The 20,948-nt window shown below is 35.3% G+C and overlaps 1 protein-coding gene across 11 annotated transcripts in view; it reads right to left on the bottom strand.

Annotated features, from left to right (window-relative positions):
* The window catches only part of lcorl (ligand dependent nuclear receptor corepressor-like), a 136,260-nt gene that overhangs the window by 19,556 nt on the left and 95,756 nt on the right, over window positions 1-20,948 (bottom strand). For 4 of the 11 annotated variants that reach the window (XR_011353692.1, XR_011353693.1, XR_011353694.1 and 1 more), the window contains 2 exons: window positions 10,596-16,102; window positions 1,429-2,879 (listed from right to left, as the gene is read on the bottom strand). Coding sequence is in view for 5 of the 11 variants with exons in the window: in XM_069925096.1 (XP_069781197.1) it covers window positions 4,101-4,168; window positions 10,596-16,102 (5,575 nt within the window). In the remaining 6 variants the exon portion in view is untranslated. Of the gene's footprint in view, window positions 1-1,428; window positions 2,880-4,072; window positions 4,169-10,595; window positions 16,103-18,209; window positions 18,310-20,948 lie in introns of those variants that run through there. The other 7 variants (XM_069925097.1, XM_069925096.1, XM_069925098.1 and 4 more) reach the window with 7 other exon arrangements.

Genomic DNA, 20,948 nt, shown 5'->3' with positions numbered 1-20,948 from the left:
GTTTTAGTATCTAATTGACTTGTTATGTGCAAGGTTTCATAATTCCAAAGGAAATGGGCCAATGACAATTTTACTCAAGCAAAATATTTCAGTAACAATTGGGTCTAGAGCAGTGATTCTCAACCTTCCCTTCCCACTCACATACCATCTTAAGTAATCCCTTACTAATCACAGAACACCGATGGCATAGGGATTACTTAAAGTAGAAAGAAAAAGGTTGAGAACCACTGACGTAGATGCATCTTTTACAAGGGGAGAAATAGAGAAAGCTCTAGGTACAAACTAATATGTCCCTGGTGGAAGATGGGTTCCCTCCTGAGATTGATAGATAATTTATTGTTGATGCCCCTTTTGATGGATGTGTTACACCAGGAGGTGGAGACGCAAAACCTCACAGAAACCTTTTCAGCTGCTATAATTACAGAGCTATCGAAGAAAGGTGGAGACCCATTAAAAACCTCATCATACAGACAAATATCACTTCTGAATGCAGATTATAAAATTCTAGCAAAGGAACAAGCCACAGACTGGGTGAGTATTTACCAAAATTAATACATCCAGACCAGATAGGATTTGTTACAGGAAAACACTCTTCAAATAGTCCAGGTAGATTATTCAATATAATACACACATGGCAAAATCAAGGTTAAATCCAAACATAACTATTTCTTTAGATGCAGAAAAGGCATTTGACCAACTAGATTTATATAAAACATTGGAAAAATTTGGCATAGGTACAACATTTATAAATTGGATAAAAACTCTATCATAAGCCACAAGCTAAAATTATAACTAATAACTAAATGAAATCTATTTTTCCCTTGAGTAGATTAAGCAGACAGGGGTGTCCCCCATCTGCAGCACTATTCATACTACTATTGAACTTCTGGCAGAGATTACAAGAAGTTGGACAGGAAGAACAGTTTATTTGCTGATGATGTGCTATTATACATGTCTTATCCGGCTGAATCACTGATAAGATTACAAACAATATTAGAAAAATATGGAAGAATTATTGTGATATAAAATAAATATGGATAAAAGTGAGAGAATGCCATTGCGAAATTGTAATTAAGATATCAAAAAAGGTAGTAGATTTAATTGAAAGAAAGATGGAATTAAATATTTAGGAATAATGAGATAATTTACAGAATTTATATAAGCTTAATTTAACCCCTATTAGAAGAAATAGAAAAAAGATTTACAGAAATGGAAATATCTGCTGATTACATTAATAGGAAGGGTAAATTGTATAAAAATGAAGGTAATTCCAAAATTACAGAACCTCTTTTAATTGTTGTCTATTGTACTAACTAAAAATTTCTTTAAATTATTACATAATTGTATAAGACAATTCCTATGGAATAACAAAGTACTAAGAATTGCACTGGAAAAGTTAACTTGGGACTATAAATTTGGAGGACTTACACTCCTGGAATTTAAGAAGCATCAAATCTATCAGCACAAGCAAGATTTCTATCATCTTTCTTTGAAGAAAACAGTTCCCCTTCGTGGATTCGAAAAGGAGTGAATTCAATAAAAGAGGAGAAAATGAAGACTTTATAAGTGGAATGTTAAATCAATAACAAAAAAAGCAAGACAAGGCACATGATTACAATACGGCAAGAAATAAATGAATGTATCATATATCACTGAGGACACCATTATGTAAAAATATGCTACTACCTATGAATCTGGGTAACAAAATATTGAATTCATGGCATGTCAAAGGAATAAGATATGTTGATGATTGCTAATATGGAAGGATCTCATGTCTTTTGAAAAATTAAAAAGTATGGAGTAGCTAATGGGACATTCTTTTGCTTTCTCCAATTAAGATCATTCTTATGAGGATGGGACCAAGCTTGGCCCCACCTGAAATTAGTGCGATGGAACAAACGATTTGACTGGGGAACACACCTAAATTTAAGTGCAAAACAGGTTTACAGAGATCAAAAGAAAGATTGGGAGTTGTTTTTGGATTTGCAATCATGGAAAATATGCTGGTCTGATTGAATAGTTTGAAGCCAGTTATAAATGCAAGATGCAGATTAGTACAATATAATTTTTTACACCAATTATACGTCACATCACAGAAATTACATAAATCAAAATTGGAAATATCGGAGATGTGTTTTAAATGTGGAATAAAAATAGGAAATTTACACATGCTACCTGGTCATGTGTGAAGGTGAGACTTTTCTGGCAGGATATTATTGAAATACTAACAAGAATAACAGGGGTGGCCTTCGCAGGTGGAAGACCTGGAGCTTTATCTTTTGGGCAATTTTATTGAAATAAGTAATAAACTAACTAAATACCAAATTTCAGTTGCTACAATAGCTTTAGCTGTGGCTAAGAAATGTATTGCTATTACTTGGAAATCGACTCCTGTCTACAATCAGGATGATGGAAGACAGATAAACAGTTGTCTACTTATGGAAAAAAAAATCACATATAATCTAAAGAACAAATATGACATATTAAAAAAAATATGGCAAACATATTTGGACTATATATATAGGGGCCCAAATATAATAAAAGGTGCTACTATTATAAAAATATAAATGACCACCCCAATGAAGACTTTTTTTAAAACCCTGACAGTGAACAAATTTATACTGTGAGGGGGGTGAGAGGGAAAGGGCTGTTGTGTTTTGTTTTGTAAGAAAAAGTTACATATACATCTTGAAAATTAAAAATATTGATGTATCATTGGAAAAAAACAAAAATAAAAAAAAATATATAAAAAAAAAACAACTTCTTTGGTCTCAAGTTCCACATTCTCAACATTCACCACGTGAAAAAGGTTCTTCTACATTCCCTATTTGATACTGTGATGACTATCTTACATAGATCTTCTCTGTTTTTGTTCATTCCTACAAGGAGAAACACAAACAAAACCTTTCATAACTTTCATTATCTCTATTGCTTTACAAGAGAAAAGTCATGGCTTATTCCTTTCCACATCAGTGCAACAATTTTGATATATTTTACTGAACCTTTTTGCTATACTCTGTAGTGTCTTTATATCCTTTTTAATAAAATGACAACCAGAACTGTATATAGTATTTACCACATATTTTGACGTACAAGTCCACCTTCAGATAAGTCAGGTCCTCATTTTCATGATTTTATCATATATCGGACATACAAGTTGAGGCCCCAAAAATTGTGATGACTGAGCTGGTGGGCATTGCCGGAGGATGGTTGTTATCATGGATCCTCCAGTAAAACGACAAAAGTATGAAGTGAGTTTTAAGTTAAAAGTGATGGAAATGGCCAAGAAATCCAGCAACTATACTACTGGAAGAAAATGAGATAAATGAGAAGTTGGTAAGAGATTGGAGATAGAAAGAAGATACTTTAAGAAAAAAAGCAAAGAAGCAATGTTTGATGAGAAGAGGACTCCTTCATTGGCCGGAGTTGGATAAAAAACATCTCAGCATGGGTATGTGAACAGAGGCGAGATTGCTACATAGTCACGCAAAATAAAATAAGAGCATTTGCAATGAAGTGGGCAAAGTCATACCCAGAACTCAGTAAAGAATTTGAAGCTACAGTAGGCTGATGTAACTGTTTCATGAACAGGAAAAGTCTAGTATTATGACAAAAAACAAAAATTACTGAGAAACTACCAAAAGATCTTATTCATAAAGTTATCAATTTTCACCAGTTTATTATATGTAACTGGCAGAAGCACCAGCAAATATTGGAAACATGGATGAAACCCCCATGAATTTTGACATGATAGGCAAAAGGTGCAAAAACTGTGCAAACCATAAGTACAGGCCATGAAAGGAGGTGTTATTATGCATGACCAATAGGACAAAGTTAAGACCCATGGTAATCTTCAAACACAAACTTAAACCTCAAATAAAATTCCCAGCAGGTATTTCTGTACATTTTCATGAAAAATGGCTGGATAAAAGTGCTGTAAAACTACGTATAGATAATGTGTGGAACAAGCGGTCAGGCGGTTTACGCAAAGAATGGAGTTTGTTAATCTGGGATAGTTCGTAGCCACTTAACTGAGAACACTAAAAGTAGATTAGCACTAAACAATACTTACATGATGGTTATCCCAGGTGGTTTGACGTCTATATTACAACCTCGAGATGTCTGCTTGAACATGTGCGCAAAGAATGGAATACATGGATGTCGAGTGCTGAAAAATTATTCAAAGGTGGTGCTGCATCACTTGATGTGCTGTGTGACTTTGTGCTCAAAGCATGGGATAAAGTGAAAGTAGAGATTGTAATAAAATTGTTTAAAAAGTACAGTACCTCATGCAATGGATAGTATGGAAGGTTATTTATTGTGGGACACTGATAACAAAGCAGAAGCTACCTCATCCGATACAGACTGAGACCAGTATAACGACAGTTTAAACTGAGACTCTGGATGTGCTTGCAAAGATCTTTGCCTCAGATGATAGTGATTTTGAAGGATTTTAAATGTGTTTTTTTTCCCCAATAAAAAAATACTGGTAGCATGAAATTTGTTTTTTTTTAAATTTTCAAGGGCCGACTTGTAAGTTGAATCAGCATTGAGCGGTTTTCAAGGGCCGACTTATATGCTGAATCGGCGTCAAGTGTTTTTTTTAGTTGAATTTAAGGTCTCATTTTTGTATCTGGTGTATAAGTCGACCCCCCCATTTTTTAGTGATTTTTGAGAGATTCAAGGCTCAACTTGTACGCTGAAATACAAGGGTAGTTTAACCAAACTTCAACTGATGTTTAGCATAATTTTCCTGCTTCTAAATTCAATCTTCCTCAAAACAAACAGTTCTTGGTTGGTGTTGTGCATTATTAACCTGTTAGTTTTAAAGACAAGTTTATTAGTATTCGTGAATCCCTTTGTACTCTAACTCCAAAATGATTTTATACATAATGTATATTTATTTTTAATCACCAAAATATAACTTTACACATATCTTTGCTGAAAATCAATTGAAAGATACTAGTCCATTCTCTAATTTGTCTTCTAATTTGTTCTTTAGTTAAAATGGATAAAAAAAAATATTAGTTCAGCAATTCTGGATCTAAAAGCTTTCTTGACCAAAAGAGATAATTTAAGAACACTAGAAACAGGAGGCGAGTAGACCATCTGGACTATCGAGCCTCTCTGCCTTTTAATAAGATCATTGCTGATCTGGCCATGGACTCAGTTCCACCCACCTTTTTCCCCCATAACCCTACATTTCTCTGGTATGCAAAAGTCTACCTGTTTTAAACATATTTAATGAGGCAACCTTTACTACCTCCTTGGACAAAGAATTCCAGATTCACTACTGCTTATAGTTTTGGTCATCTCACTAAATGAAGGATGTATATCTTTAGAGAGGATGCAGAGATTTGCCTGGATTGGAGAACATGTATTGTGAAGCAAGGCTGCCAGAGCTCAGGCTTTTCTCTTTGGAGTGATAAAGGATGAGAGGTGACTTAATATAGATATAGAAGATTATGAGGGGCATAGATAAGGTGGACAGACAGCAATTTTTTTCTGGATCAACAATAGTAAAGACCAGAGGACATCTGTTTAAGGTGAGTGAAGGAAAGTTTAAGGGAGATATCGGAGCCAATTTCTTTTTAAATTACAAAGAGTGGTGAGTGCCTGGAATGCACTGCAGAGTTGGTGGTGGAGTCTGGTACAATAGGGACTCTTAGATAAGCATGTGGATGTAAAAGAGGGCTATGGGAATGAGGTAAGGAAAATTAGATTGTTGTGGAGCAGTTTTATGTAGATAGCACAACGTTGGGGGCTGAAGGCCTATACTGTGCTATAATGATTTATAATCTTCTATAATCTCTCTGGAAAAAGCAGTTACTCCTCATCTCACCGAATCTTGAGGTTATGTCCCTTAATTCTTGACTCACCAACTTGTGGAAACAATTTTCCTTCCCCTGTCCATTTCATAATTTTATGTTTCTAGAAGACCCCCTCTCATTCTTTAAACTCCAGCAAGTACAGTACTGGGTGGCATGGCTAGCGTGATGTTATTACAGCATCAGCGACCCAGGTGTGAATCTGGCACTAGTTTATATGTACTCCCCGTGTCTGTGTGGGCTAGCGTGATGTTATTACAGCATCAGCGACCCGGGTTTGAATCTGGCACTAGTTTGTATGTACTCCCCGTGTCTGTGTGGGCTAGCGTGATGTTATTACAGCATCAGCGACCCAGGTTTGAATCTGGCACTAGTTTGTATGTACTCCCCATGTCTGTGTGGGCTAGCATGATGTTATTACAGCATCAGCGACCCAGGTTTGAATCTGGCACTAGTTTGTATGTACTCCCCGTGTCTGTGTGGGCTAGCGTGATGTTATTACAGCATCAGCGACCCAGGTTTGAATCTGCCCGGGATTATCGGCTAATTTAGGGGTAATTGGGTGGTACGGGTTTAAATGAATAGAATCTGCTTCTACTGTGCTGTAAATAAATTTTTAAATTTTAAATTTAATCTCTCCACAAGCTTGTATGCAAACCCTTTATTTCCAGATTCATCCTGGTGAACCTACTTTGCTCTGCCTCCAAAGGCAGTGATCTTTTCTTAAGTAAGGAGACCAGATCTGCACACAGTAGTGCAGGCACAGCCTCACCACTACACTGTGCTACCTAGATTACTGCTACCTTTAATGAATCACACACAAGCACTCCCAAGTCCCTGTGCACAACAGTATACGACAATCTTTCACTATTTAAATTATAATCTGATCTGCTACTATTTCTTCCCAATTGGATGACCATGCAATGACCAACATTGTACTCTAACTGGCCCTTGCCCACTTATTCGTATCTTTGTGCAGACTCTCAACCTAAATTGCTTTTCCACTCAATTCTGTTTCATTGACAAACCTAAATGTACAGCACACAGTCCCCTTTTCCAAATCATTAATGCACATCGCTAACGGTTGTGGGCCTAGCACTGATCCCAATGCCACCCTGTTCATCAGATTACCAACCAGAAAACCACCCATTTATCACGACTCTCTGCTTTCTACTGGTTAACCAATCCCCTATCTATGCTACCCCCAACTCCATCTATCCTTTGTCTTGTTAATATTTTTAATGCAGCATCTTATCAAACACTTTCTGGAAATCCAAATCCACACACCCGACTGTGCCCATTGTACTTGTTACAACTCCAGTAAGTTTGTCAAACATGACCTGCCTGTTCTGAATCCATCTGCATCTGCTTTATGGAACAATTTCTTAATGATAGCTTCAAGTATTTTCCCTACTACAGACACGAACCTAACTGGCCTATAGTTATCACCCTTATGCCTACATCTTTTTCATTTTTAAAGTGGAGTAATATTTGCTGATCCCAATCCGCTGGGATCTGCCCAGAATCAATTGAATTTTGGTAAATTACCACAAACACATCTACTATAATTTCTGCCATTTCTTTCAGTACCCTGAAATGCAATCCATCAAAACCAAGTGAAATTGTGAAGTAGATATTTACCCTGAGCCACATCCTTCATAGTGGCAGTCTTATTTTACACTTCTTCTGCAATGAATTTTAGAAACTGAACAGACTCATCACAGTATTGTACATTTAGTGCTTGCAGCCCAAGACAAATTTCTACCTCTGTATATCAGACTTGTACTGTCATAGAATCACAAAAACTCCTGTATTCCCATTGCTTTTTAATTTGATCTTCAAGAATATCTCTTTCTTGGTACAATCACCACAGATCCTTTTATTTTTTATGATTATGAAACTTCATACTTAACAATATATTCACAGTTATTCCCTGCTTATCATATTTCTTATTATTTTACAGCTCATTAAATAGTTTTCTCCTTTAATTTCAAAATATTTACTTATGGTGTGAGTTTCTGTTATTTTCTCAAGGTCTAGCTTATGGCTGAAACATTCCCTCATTGAAGATCTACCATTGAAGGTTAAACAGTAAATCTTTGAACCAATTTATCTGGGCCAAACCATGTTGTAATTGGCCCTCCTCAATTAAGGTTGAATTCTGCTTGTTTTCTATAAATCTGATATTGTGAAGTTTTTCATTGAAATATGCTCCACTTGGCTCAACACATCCCACAACTAGATCCAACTGTTCCTGCTTTGGACTAGCAACACAATGATTTAGAAAGTTCTGTTATACATGTTTCAGGAAATTACTAGCCCTTTAGATATTAAGTGGCTTATTTTTTTCCCACTCTACACTAGGATAATTGAAAGACTCCCTTATCTTTACTATAAAGTCAAGGGCTGGCATTTGTCTGAAAATGCACTCTTCTATTTCCTTTCCATTTATAACTTCTCTATTGTTCTTTAATTTGAAATTTCAAGTATATAATTCCTTTTCTAATTCTTTAGTTGTACATTTGATGAATATTGCCATTCTTGAGCTCTTCCCCATCATTCTGGAATACTCTCTAAATCACCTACTCATCTCCAGCCTTGCTGAGCTGCAACCTCTCTTGCTTTAGAATAGGGCTTTCCAATTGCAATAATCAGGGAGAGTTGTATTTTATTTACTATTGGTGGTGGGGTGAGAAATGAACATTTACATAGTAATGTTTTATTTGCTTATTTTTGAGTTGAGTATTGAATCATACAACACTAAAGTGGTAGTTGATGGTTGCTTCTCGGAATAGAGGCCTGTGACTAATGGTGTGCCTCAGGGATCTGCATTGGGACTATTGTTGTTTGTTGTCCATATCAATAATCTGGATGATAAATTGGATCAGCAAGTTTGCTGATGACACAAAGACGGGAGGCTTTGTGGACAGCGAGGAAGATTTTCAAAGCTTGCAGAAAGCTTGGGTCAAAAAAAATGGCAGATGAGAGTTTAATGCAGACAAGTATGAGGTGATGCATTTTGAAAGGGCAAACCAAGGCAGGACACATACACAGTAAATGGTAAGGCACTAAGGAGTGCAGAGGAACAAAGAGATCTGGGAAATCAGACACATTATCCCCTGAAGGTGGCATCACAGGTGAACCAGATTGTAAAGAAAGTTTTTGGCATCTTAGACTTCATTAATCAAAGTACTGAGTAGAGGAGTTGGGATGTTATGTTGAAGTTGTTTAAGACATGGGTGAGGCCAAATTTAGAATATTGTGTGTAGTTCTGGTCACCTCACTACAGGAAGGATATCAATAAGATTGAGAGCGTGCTCAGAAGATTTACTGGGATGTTGCCAGGTTTTCAAGAGTTCAGTTACGGGGAAAGATTAAACAGGTTAGGACATTATTCCTTGGAGCAAAGAAAATGAGTGGAGATTTGATAGAGGCTTACAATATTATGAAAGGAATAGACAGAGTGGATGCAAGTAGGCTTTTTCCACTTAGCTTGGGAGAGATAAATAGGAGGGGTCCTAGTTTTAAACTGAAAAGAGAAAGGTTTAGGGGGAACATTAGGGGCAAGTTCTTCACTTAGAGAGTGGTGGAAGTGTGGAATGGGCTGCCATCTGATGTGGTGAATGTGGGCTCAATCTTGGTTTTAAAAATAGATTGGATAGATACATGGATGGAAGAAGACTGGAGGGCTATGGAGTGGGAGCAGGTCAGTAGAACTAGAGAAATAGTGGTTGGCACAGACTAGAAGGGCCAAATGGCTTGTTTATTGTGCTGTACCATTCTATGGTTCTAAAAGAACACTATGAATCTCATTAAGTCAAAGAATTCAATGAATTCATTCTCTTGTTCTTTTCTCACCGCTTTGCAAAATTTTCCTATCAACTTCCAATCTAGTTTTGGGACAATTTAATGAGGGAAATCACAACTAAGAATGAAGCATACTTATAAATATACTTAACACAAAAATTGCAGTAAAAATCCACATATAAAAAACTAAGCACTGAATGAAAAAAATAATACTTCTATTCTTGAAATGTTCTTAGAAATATTCAGGGCAGTATTTCCATTGCATTAGCATTTCATGAGATTGGATACATACCTAAGCTGCCAGAACAACTTGTAAGCACAATAAAATTCTTCAAAGGTTGTACCCCTTCCATCTATAATTCATTTTCTTTGACAACGTCTCTTCTGTGTACAGAATGCCAGTAGGCATCCGTCCAGGCTTCACATTCAAATCACCCAATATCAATTAATTGTTTGGCCTGCTTTTTGTTGATTTTTGTCAATGACGTCAAAGCAAATCCTAGTAAACAGCTTGTGCACAGACCAAAAGACCAAAGCGGTATTCATGCAAATCTGATGTTATAATGTAAGGTGTGTCCACCTGAATTGCAGAATGGAAATGAATGTTCCCATACTGTACCGTATCATTCCACTTCCCCAGAACAATTTTTATTTCATTGTACTTTTTTTGCAGAGACACTTCCCACAAGCATCAATGTGGTGACGCCAAGACAACCCTGCTTTTATTGGCCTCATTTGCCATTACAGGGTAGAACAAACACTTTAACATTGCAGAGCAATAGTAAAGAGATAAGCTATCATTATATTTTTAAATTCAAACACTTTTCATTTCTTTAAGTAGCACAATAAGACTCAAAAGTTTTTTTTAAAAAAGGGCCTCACATGAATAAAAGTTTTAACAGAGAATGACAGAGGATTTCACTCTCCTATTATAATAAAACTTCAATAATTCCGTCTTACCTATTGGGAACTGTAATTGATTACACAATTTTTGTTCAATAGATGATTGTCTCATCCTCTTCAATGATGTTGCATCTGCTTCGACATCTGTGTGCCTTTTTACTTTTCCTATGTTAGTCTTTGCTAATTCTGCATTTTCCTTTTGTGAACTCTTTTCGTTTACTGGGTTACTATTCATTTCCAATGAAGGGGGGCAACTGATGTTAACTTGGCAAACTGTAGATTGCTTGCTTGCAAAATATTTAACTTTTTTAGGTTGTGAACCACTTAGCCCATTCTCGTTACTTGTCCTGTCTGTATGCTTTCTCTTCGCTTTTGGTTCACAAAGATTATGACCTACAGGGTTGATACTTTGTGTTTCCAAGGTATTAATAGTAGGAATATTAATTTCAGTATGTGGATCAGTATTCTCTTCAGTGCACCTTTGAAGATTACTTGTGCCTTTACTATTGATGGAGCTAATTTTCAACAGCTTCCGTGCACCATTATTTTTAAAATGAGTCTGATCTAGAGAGTTGAACTTCTTTAGAAATACCCTACATTCTTTAAAGTTTGCAAGTTTCCAGTTCACATTTCTGCAAATATGTTCTTGTTGCCCACCTGCAACCAGCTCTTCATTTTCTGATTCTTTTGCTGTGTTTTCAGTCCTTTTACATTCTGGGTTGTTCAATGAATTTAAGTTCTGCTCATTGGCACGACCAGATAAACAAGCACTCGTGTTATTTCGAGTTATAATTTTATCTTGGTTTTCCTTTTCTTTTCCATTGGCCAATAAGATAGATTCTTTTCCAGATGAAAAATTATTTGTGTCAAACTTGTTTCTTTGACCACTTTTGCTTTCTACAATGTTCACCAAGTCTTGATGAAATTGCGGAATTTTATTTAGATGCTTCCAGATCGACTTCCATTGCTTATACTGAATTCTGTGGTGATGCAAAAATTTCTTGTCATGTGGTTTACAGCAAACCCTTTTGTTATATTCAACCAGAAGCCTTTTAGGTTTATAAACTTTAAACTTTGACATTCTGTTTGACACATGGAAATTGCCTCTTGACCTTGCAGGGGATTCTAGTGCAAATTTTTTAAGGTGCTTTTTCAAATGTTCTGCCTGAGGGCTGGAGGCAGAATCAACTTGATTTCCTGATTCAATAATCCCTTTAGCATTCATAACTTCAATAGGATCACGGGCATTTTCTTTTCTCACTATAGCTAAAGAATGAGTTTCTGTCGTTTGCATAAACCAGGCACAAATTTTATCCATGTTACAATGCCCCTGAAATAACATTTGTATAGGGGAAATTTGAACTCTATCCTTTTTGTCTGCAATCATCACTGATTTAGTGACTCCTCCAAAGTGAACTGGGTATTTTCTTCTATCAGAAGAAACCATCAATTCTGTGGCATCAACAGGATGCCAACCACTGTTGATCTGTTCAAATCGCAAATCAAGTTCTTCCCGCAAAGTTTGTTTTGAAGTGGAGGTGTGCCACCATCTGAGGGAAGTGCTTGATATAAAAACTGGATCGGCTGACATTTCAAAATCACAATAAAATTCATCTATTTCATTCCTGGTTTCCTCTTCTTTACTTTCCAATGTGACATTGGAGGCAATATTTACTGCAGCCATTTTGAGACCCACCTTCCTTCTTTTGGCAAGTTCACTTCCTGCTTTGTTTAATAGCAGCTTTCGAGATTTGCGTAATAGGGCACTGCTTTGAGAAAATGCATAAGAGTTTGCAAAGGAATGCAGGAAATACAGAGATGGCTTTCTAATTCTAACCGAATGCCGCAGGGGCAGTGTATGTTTTACTTTCTTTTCTACACAATTTTCGTTTGGTCTTGCTTCACAATTACTTTGAATGCATAAATAAGACTCAGTTTGTAAGTCACAGTCTTCAATAGGCACATCTTCAGATTGTTTATATGATGGTGGGGACTCTTGTTCTAATGGAGGCAATATACTATTAATACAGACTTTTCTTTCTCGTGGGGATACTGCATTAACAGTCACAGATATGCCCGAAATCTTCACTTTAGCAGGACGTCCAGGTTTTCGTTGTCCACTTTTATAAGATTTAACTGCCAGAGGCTTGCTACCTGGACACACAACATTGGCAGTGGTACGAACTGAAACAGGTTTATCTTTTATGGGCCTGACTAAATCGTATCCATTTTCACATTCAGTCAGTGATGATGAAGAATTATCAATTTTGTCTCCAAATTCCTCTGTAGTGGAATTATGTACAATTTCACTAGGCTGTATGATTTGCTTTTCACAATTTTGCTTTAAATTATTTCCATTAGCATTTTTGAGATAAATATTTGTTAAAGTTTTATCATTCTCAGATACAAGTCTTTTGAACCTTCTTGATCTTCCATAGACAACAGTAATTTTAATATTACGGCTATCATCTGTGGAAGGGGGATAGAGTTTTTCAGAACAGGCATCTTTAGCTGTATTCTCAACAGGTTCTGATAATTCTATTTTAGGCTTCGGTGGTCTGCCCTTGGGCCTTTTAACCTGCTTTTCCACTGGTGGGCCTAATTTTTTGGGTCGACCAGGTTTTCTTTTCAGAATGGATTCTGCCACTTCCTTTGAAGCCAACGTTATTTCTACCATCTGACTGGTATCATTACCTGCATAACTGTTTGAACAACAAAGGGAACTATTATTCCTGAATGTATCTAGATTGCAACTTGCATTCTCACAAATCTTTGAAGAACTTTCTGAACAACTGTCCATACATTCTGTTGCATGACCACTTTCACAAGCTGTTGGATTTTGGAAATATTCAGCTGTATTAACACTTTTGGACAGAGAAGGATTCTGGTAATATTCTGTTGAATGAACAAATTCAGAAACAGATGAATTTTGCAAAATTTCCATTTGTTTATCACCTTCACTAGCAGATGGATTTTGGAAATAATCAGTTGTATTTACACCTTCAGAACCAGATGAATTATTTACATCTGGTCCTTTAAGGTAAATTTCTTCAGGATGAACTTTTGAAATGGGATTATTTGTATCGATCTTCGAAGAGGTCACAGACGTCAGAGTATATTTAACTCCTTTATCACTGCTTATCTCAGAAAGAAACATGAGCTTTATGGGGCTATTATAATACACAGAACAATCCTTTCCCATGTTTGTTCTATTTATAGAATTGGCATTTTCAAGAACCAAGCAATTACAATTTGCATGATGTAGACAGTTTGGTTGCAATGGAGAGTTTATGCTCAGACAGTCACTTGTCAAGAATGAACTGGAGTCAATTATGGCACCAGAATCATGACCACTGGAAAATAAATTATTTACTGCTTTCTCTAATGTTTCCCATTTGGCAACAAGTTTTGAGTCATCATTGTTACAAATATCAGTATCATTATGTTCCATTGAAACAGCAGGTTTCAATGAGTCAGTATTTAACATCGTAGGTGGCATTTCCTTTCTCCTATTGTATTGATCCACACGTTCACCTGATTTTTGTGATGTACCAAGTATTATTTCAGGTGAATCATGCTCATGTTCTTCAATGCCTAGTACATCATCACTGATTTTACTGTTACTATTTATGCTCTCCAGGAGCTCATACTGAGAAGCAGATGATTCTAAACCTTCATTCTTCTGTTCTTCACTCTGGAGTTCTATATTCATGGAATTGACAACGTTAGGTATTTCACAAGCATTACTCTCACAGTCCAAGCTAGATTTTTTTGCCTTAACAGGTTTTCGTTGAAAATTTTCAGGAAAACAGGCAGCATAGAACATTTTTCTGGGCTCAGTAATATACATAGAAAATCTTCCTGGAGGGAGAATTTTTCGTTTGGCTCTCCCAATATTAGATCTATAATCCAATTTGTTAGAATCTTCTAAGGAAAAAGGAAATTCCTCACAATCATACTCGGGTGTCTTGGTATTCTTTCTTTGAATCTTTGTTCTCAATTCATCTACCTTAGAATTGTATAACAGATCTGAGTTTGAATGCTCTTTTGAATTGGTGCACACTGTCACATCTCTGGTTTCATTTACAACAAATTCTAAAGATGGAGTTAAGTTACTAACTTCAGGTTCACATTTGTCAGGCAAACTACCAGGATGTAAAATAATGTTGTCAACATTCTGGAAATCTTTAATGACTAGTAAAGATTCTTTTCCTGGTGAAGTTTCTTTAATGTAATGTTCTGTAAGTGTAAATTCTTTTTCTGGTGAACGTTTGTCTTTATTACAGCTCTTTGCTGATTTATTTCCAAAATTTTCAGTTGTTGATTCCTTACTTAAAAATAGCTGATCAAAATTTGCAAGGTCCCTTTTTATTTGTACTGTTTGGCGTCGAGATGATGGTGAATCAGGAGAATTATACAGAGCAATTAATGTCTCTTGCCGTTTCCGAAATCGGGTTGGAATAATTCGGCTTTTCTCATGCTGCTTAAGTAATTCCATTAGACTACAATCACTGACGTTTGCTTTGTGTGATAAAGTAGATGTGATTTCTCTCAATTTAAGGTTGTCATTAATTCCTCGACAAGGATCACCATTGGAAAGGTTTGCCACAACTTGGCCTTCACCTGATGTTTCAATTGATTTCAATTTTTCATTTATTCGCTCCATTACTTCATGAAATGAAGCAGAATGTTCACCTTTTTCCAAATCATTCTCACACTCTGACAATCTCCTAATTTCACTACTGATTCCTTCAAATTCATACATTCCTGGTTGGAGATTATTTACTGATTTTGGTCTGGCCTGAGTTTGGTTTGAGACCCTTGGGCTACCACATTCTTCCTCTTCTGGTAAAAGAGATGGAGGCTGGGTGATGATAAGTTCAGTATTACTAGATTCCAAGGTGGAAACTGTTTTGTTTATTTCATCATTTTCAAACCCCTCAGTTCCAATAGGTGATAAAGGTGGAGGGGAAGGACTTCGTGGTCTACTGTAATCTTTGATGCCATTTGCCAGGATAGGAGAAACTGCTGGTGTGTTGGAAATCTCTTCAACTGGAAGTTCACTGCAAGATGCAACAGTAATTCCTCGATCGTAAGTGCCTCCAGCAAAATGTTTGTAAGACCCAGTGCAAACTTGGAATGAACTGATCTTGCTACATTCTTTGCAAACTCTGTTACTTATTATCATAAAACACTCTGATCTTTTTTTGCATGATGAACAATGTACATCTTTTACACAACTGTAGTGAGGAACTGACCATTCAGTTTGCATGGAACAACTTTCACACCATTGGAGTCTATTACAATTACACAATTCCTCGTTTGGTTTATTTTCACTGAAAGTAAGTGAGGAATTTTGATGTCGTGCAAATCTTTGTTCTCTGCATTGTACATTGAAAGCAGCTTTTTCTTGCATTAAACACTTCAGCATTGTTATAAGAAGTTTCTGATGAGCCTGGCAGAACGTAGATAAAATTTCATTCAATGTCGTGACTTTGTGGCTTGTGCAACCAGTTTTGTTGGTAGAGACGATTATTCTTCCTTCATCATCTTCCAAGCTATTTCTGTAAGAATATGATAAATACAAGTAAAACAAAGCCTTGAAAATTTTTTCTAAAAACAATAAATTATTGTTTACTGAAGATTCAAAAATTCAAAATCTCTTTAGATGCTTACATATAAAGTTAGATTTTTAAAAAAAAACATTGAATATTATGCAAACATTTTTGGACCGACATGCAAATATTTCAAAAATGACAAAAATAAAAGCTACATTTTTAAAATTTTATATCAATTTCTGTTTAGATTATGGTAAAAGTGTAATCATGCACAAAAACACAAGTGAAGGAAATGAAATTTTAAAAATATCAGAGGATGTAATGTGGATGGGATGAATTATTTAGAAAGATCTACTAAAAGATATATTCAAGTTTTCATTCTATTTAGAGTGGCCATGCATCTTTTGTACATTTAAGTAATGTTTGGAGGAATAAATACCGTAGCAATACTTGCTAGTATCAAGCACATTCACTGCATCCCTGTATGTGAAATTAACATCAGTTTAAAATTAACTAAAATAAAACATCTATTTACATTAATTTCCAATTATGCTGAGGGACACAATTATATGAGAGGCTCTTAATCAAGCTGTTCGACAACATTATATAGATTTTAAAAGGTGCTAAAAATGTCCTATCTGAAAAATGAATGCACAAATGGAAATTTTTACTCATTTAGTAATCAAAGCAGATCTTAATTTTTTTCTTTAATTTCATTTTAAACAAACATTCCAGCCTCAACTTAAACAGATAGCAGTGTCTGTGAAAACATGCTCACACTACTTAACATGGTTTCAAACATGTAACTGTTTTATATTCCAGAGCAGTCAGGTGTTTATTGCAATCAAGTAGTTTTGTAACTGATGGACGTTTCATCAAAGTTATACAACATGGAAACAGGCCTTCAACCCAACTTGACCATATAGACCAAAATATCCCACCCACACTGGTGCCACATGCCTGTATTTTCCACACATCTCTTCAGTTTTAAGACAATATTTATAAATTATGACATTTATATGTGCTGGGCAAGTGATTCGTTAGAAAAAAACTACTTAACATTGCATGTAAATCAGCTTTGGTAGAACAAGTATAAAGATACTAGGTAAGATTAGATCAAAAGGTATCAAAAAATATACCTCATCTCTAAACTCAAGAACCAGTATCGCCTTCTCATCCTGTCACATACAGTACAATTCCGATTATTCAAGATCGGATTATCCAAAATCCTCAGTTATCTGAAATTTTTTGGACTCTGAAGTGACGTCTGTTCGGCTCAAAATTTTTTTTGGATAATTGAGGATTAAAAAAAAAATATCAGAGATATCCTCATTTATCCAAAAAATTTCTAAGCTGAAATAACATCACTCTGCCACTGAAAAAATTTGGATAAATGAGGAAATCCAAACAATCAGAAATCCTCAGTTATCCAAAATATTTTCAGAGCCGAACTGACATCACAGGTTGAAAAAAATTTGGAAAAAGTGGAGTAGAATTTTTGAGTTTTGGTGTTGGATTTATTTTGTTCAGGTTGTTTTTTATGGTGAGAATTAAACATTATTTCATGCTTTAAAAAAAAGCCTTCCCTTATTGTTTGTTGTTGTTTAAACACTGTTACAAGTGATTTGTTGTTGCTATTGGGTTGTTTTTGAAAAATGACCAGTTATCAGGCCTGGTCCTGACCATTTCATATAAATCAGAGCTGTACTGTAGTATAGTTTATAAATTTTTAAACAGTATTGCGAATGTATCAGCAGTAATGAATAATAACGTCCATTATAAATAAGATTATAAAAACATGAAACTAATTTCAATTAATGGTCTTGCATCAAAGGAGAGGGTATTTGAAAAATCTATCAACCTTGAACCTTTAAACATTTAAAAACAAAATCTACAACATAGAACCACTTAATCAAAAGAGCATAACAGTTTAACTCTTTATTAGTCTTATATCACCCAGTATCTAACTGTGTAAATCTCATTACTTAATTCACCTACAAATGGAGAAATGTTTCTGCTCAGTTTTGTGTTAAACAAAATCTATTAGTGGTGGTTCATTGAAAAATAGGTTAGAACAACTGTCTGTGCCAAAGGATTGCAACAATTCACTAACCTAATCTTCCAAGAACTTGGCCAAAAATAGAGTCAAGTTGATCTAGAGTGGAGCTATGGCAAGGCTTGCTACTAAGTTGAGGCTGTGGTAGTGTAGATTCCTGTAAATAAGATAATGAAATCAAAAATACTCTTTGAATTTGCCATAATACATCCCTGGAAAACCTAAAAATAGCATTTCCATTATAAAGTCTCAAATCATATATCTTGCCCTTCAAATTTTATGCAGATTAATTTTTAAATACAGGAATTAGATTGTTTGTAATTAACCTTCACAAAGTAAACCTATAGGAATTTATTTTTTAAGCTCAAAACTTGCTGCGATAAAGGCATTTAAAAATCACAATTATAGTACCTAGACATTTTAAAAAGATTTGCTTTATATCCACATTTATAAAAGCCTAATTGGCTAATAGCATTCTTTTTAATTACCGACTGTGTACATAGAATACTTCTCTTTACACTAAGTAACATGAAATTCCTTTGACAAAGCCAGGTACTTCATTAACTTTTCACAATCGTTCTCACTGCATTGACACAAATATAATCAGTGACAGAGCCCTTCCTCTGTATTACATATTTCTATAGCTTAAGCTAGAAGAAAATACAGCAATTTTACTAACTGTAAGCATTTTAAAATGTATTAATGGCTGATGTACCATCAACAAGAGCGGCCTAACCACATATACAGTACATCATCCTAATTCAAAGACATTCCGCAAAAAAAAAATCACGAGTTATTTCGGATATTTTGAAGTTGGACCAGTTTAATTGAGCATTTAAATGTATGTTTCATACATATCTTCTGCAATTTATTAATCACTATTAACAATGTCAACATATATGCTTCACTGTGATATCGGAATGGAAACTGGAACACACTGATTTAGGTTTACAGCTGTATTAAGCACAACTCTTCTAAATACCTACACTTAATGCAATTTATTTTTGTTATTATGTTACTATCAGTATTGCTCTAACCACATTATCATTGTTTTATTACCTTTGAAAACAATGATTAAATAAATCTATTTTACTCGTGGCACAAATGAAAAGACACATCAATGCTGAAGATTTGATAGGCCAAGTGTTCTCTGTTGGCAGTCTGTATACATAAAGGGTACTTTGATTCAAAAGAAACACGTTCCAAATAAATTAATGCATAAAATATCTGAAGTCTTCAGAGAAAATTTTTTCCTCAGTTTTCCTTTATTAATTTGAAATCTTTCTTTAAACTCAATTTCTACAATTCAGTTAAAATGGATGGTATCTCATCTTAAAAAAGTGTTTTATCATCATCCTCCCTGGCTCAAAATGGCAGTTATGGACATAAAAGCAACTATATTTCACTTACATTTTTTCACTTATTTACACTAATCCTGCATAAATTACTTTTATTTTCATTCTCCCCACATTCTCATCAATATTCTCCCAATTCTACTACTTACTGACATGCTTCAGGCATTTTCCAGTAGACAATTAACCTACCAAATTATTTCTTTGGGCTGTGGGAGGAAACAGGAGTACCAGGGAAAACAAACACCAAACAGTTAGCTCAGAGTTGAACCTGGGTCTCTGGTGCTGGGAGAAATTATTTTTAAGGAGTAATATTGAACAGCTCATTCATTAGGAGGATAGGTGACACTTGCAGAACTTCAAGTGTTTTTTTCTTTGGCTTGGCTTCGCGGACGAAGATTTATGGAGGGGGTAAATCTCAAAATAAATGCAAAAGGTGCAAGTTCATTTCATCAAAAATCATCCAACAAGCACAAATTCCTGACAGAACTGCTATGACAAATTACAATGACTCAATCCTTATTTCAAACTGTTCTTCTCTCTAATAATTGTCTTATTGCAAGTTCAATTTTCAGTCCATACTATCTTCAGAATTCCAAAAGACTTACAATACATCTGCAGCAGTCACAAACTTTATTTTTATTGTTATGTTTTATGTGCTCCCACTAATCTTTCTTGAAAGTCCGCTTTCTTCCTCACATGGAAATTGTTGCCTTGAACTTATTTATAAGACAACTGGGAAATTAAACAGAACTACAATACAGAATGTTTCCTCTTATCCAAAGTTCCGCTAACTGAAATAATCCATGAACTGAACCTTTTTTGTGGCACCAACGTGATGTCACAAGTTTGTGTATTGTACAAAGATATATTTGTAAATGGCAAAAAAGGTCTGCAGATAGCATTATGGATGTCAAAGGAAGAGGAGTTTATGTTTGTCTATAGAGAGACTTCTAAAGCAAATGTGGCAGATGACACTGGAGGAAACATTTGAAAAGTAATTGAGGAGAATTTCTAGTGTTTGGTGCTGCATTTATCTTATTTGTAAGCAGAGATTAAGGTGTTTTTTTGGTACATATTGAACATTATTTCATGCTCGCAAAGCCTGCCTTTATCTTTTGTTGTTTAACTGCTGAATCAAGTATTTGGCTGATGCTATTGAGCTGCTTTAAAGCCATTGTTCCATTAACAAAAAAGCCCTCAATAACTGAAAACCGTCCAGTCCCAAGCTTTTCAGATAATGGGGAAACGTACTGTACCACATCCAATTAGATGATGTTGCAACACCACAGTAGCTTCATGTTGTTAGAATAGCACTGAACTTAAATTGAGCGAAAATCAACATACTCAACTGGAGCCCAAAAAAATGGCCAAAAAATTTGTACATTTCTCTTAAATTTCTCTTTCATTGCTTCTATTGGACTTCATTCATCATGCCAGATTT

Source organism: Narcine bancroftii, chromosome 3, assembly GCF_036971445.1.
Source record: "Narcine bancroftii isolate sNarBan1 chromosome 3, sNarBan1.hap1, whole genome shotgun sequence".
Taxonomy (NCBI): domain Eukaryota; kingdom Metazoa; phylum Chordata; class Chondrichthyes; order Torpediniformes; family Narcinidae; genus Narcine; species Narcine bancroftii.
The sequence above is the reverse complement of the archived record's forward strand: the minus strand, read 5'-3'. Positions and strand labels throughout refer to the sequence as shown.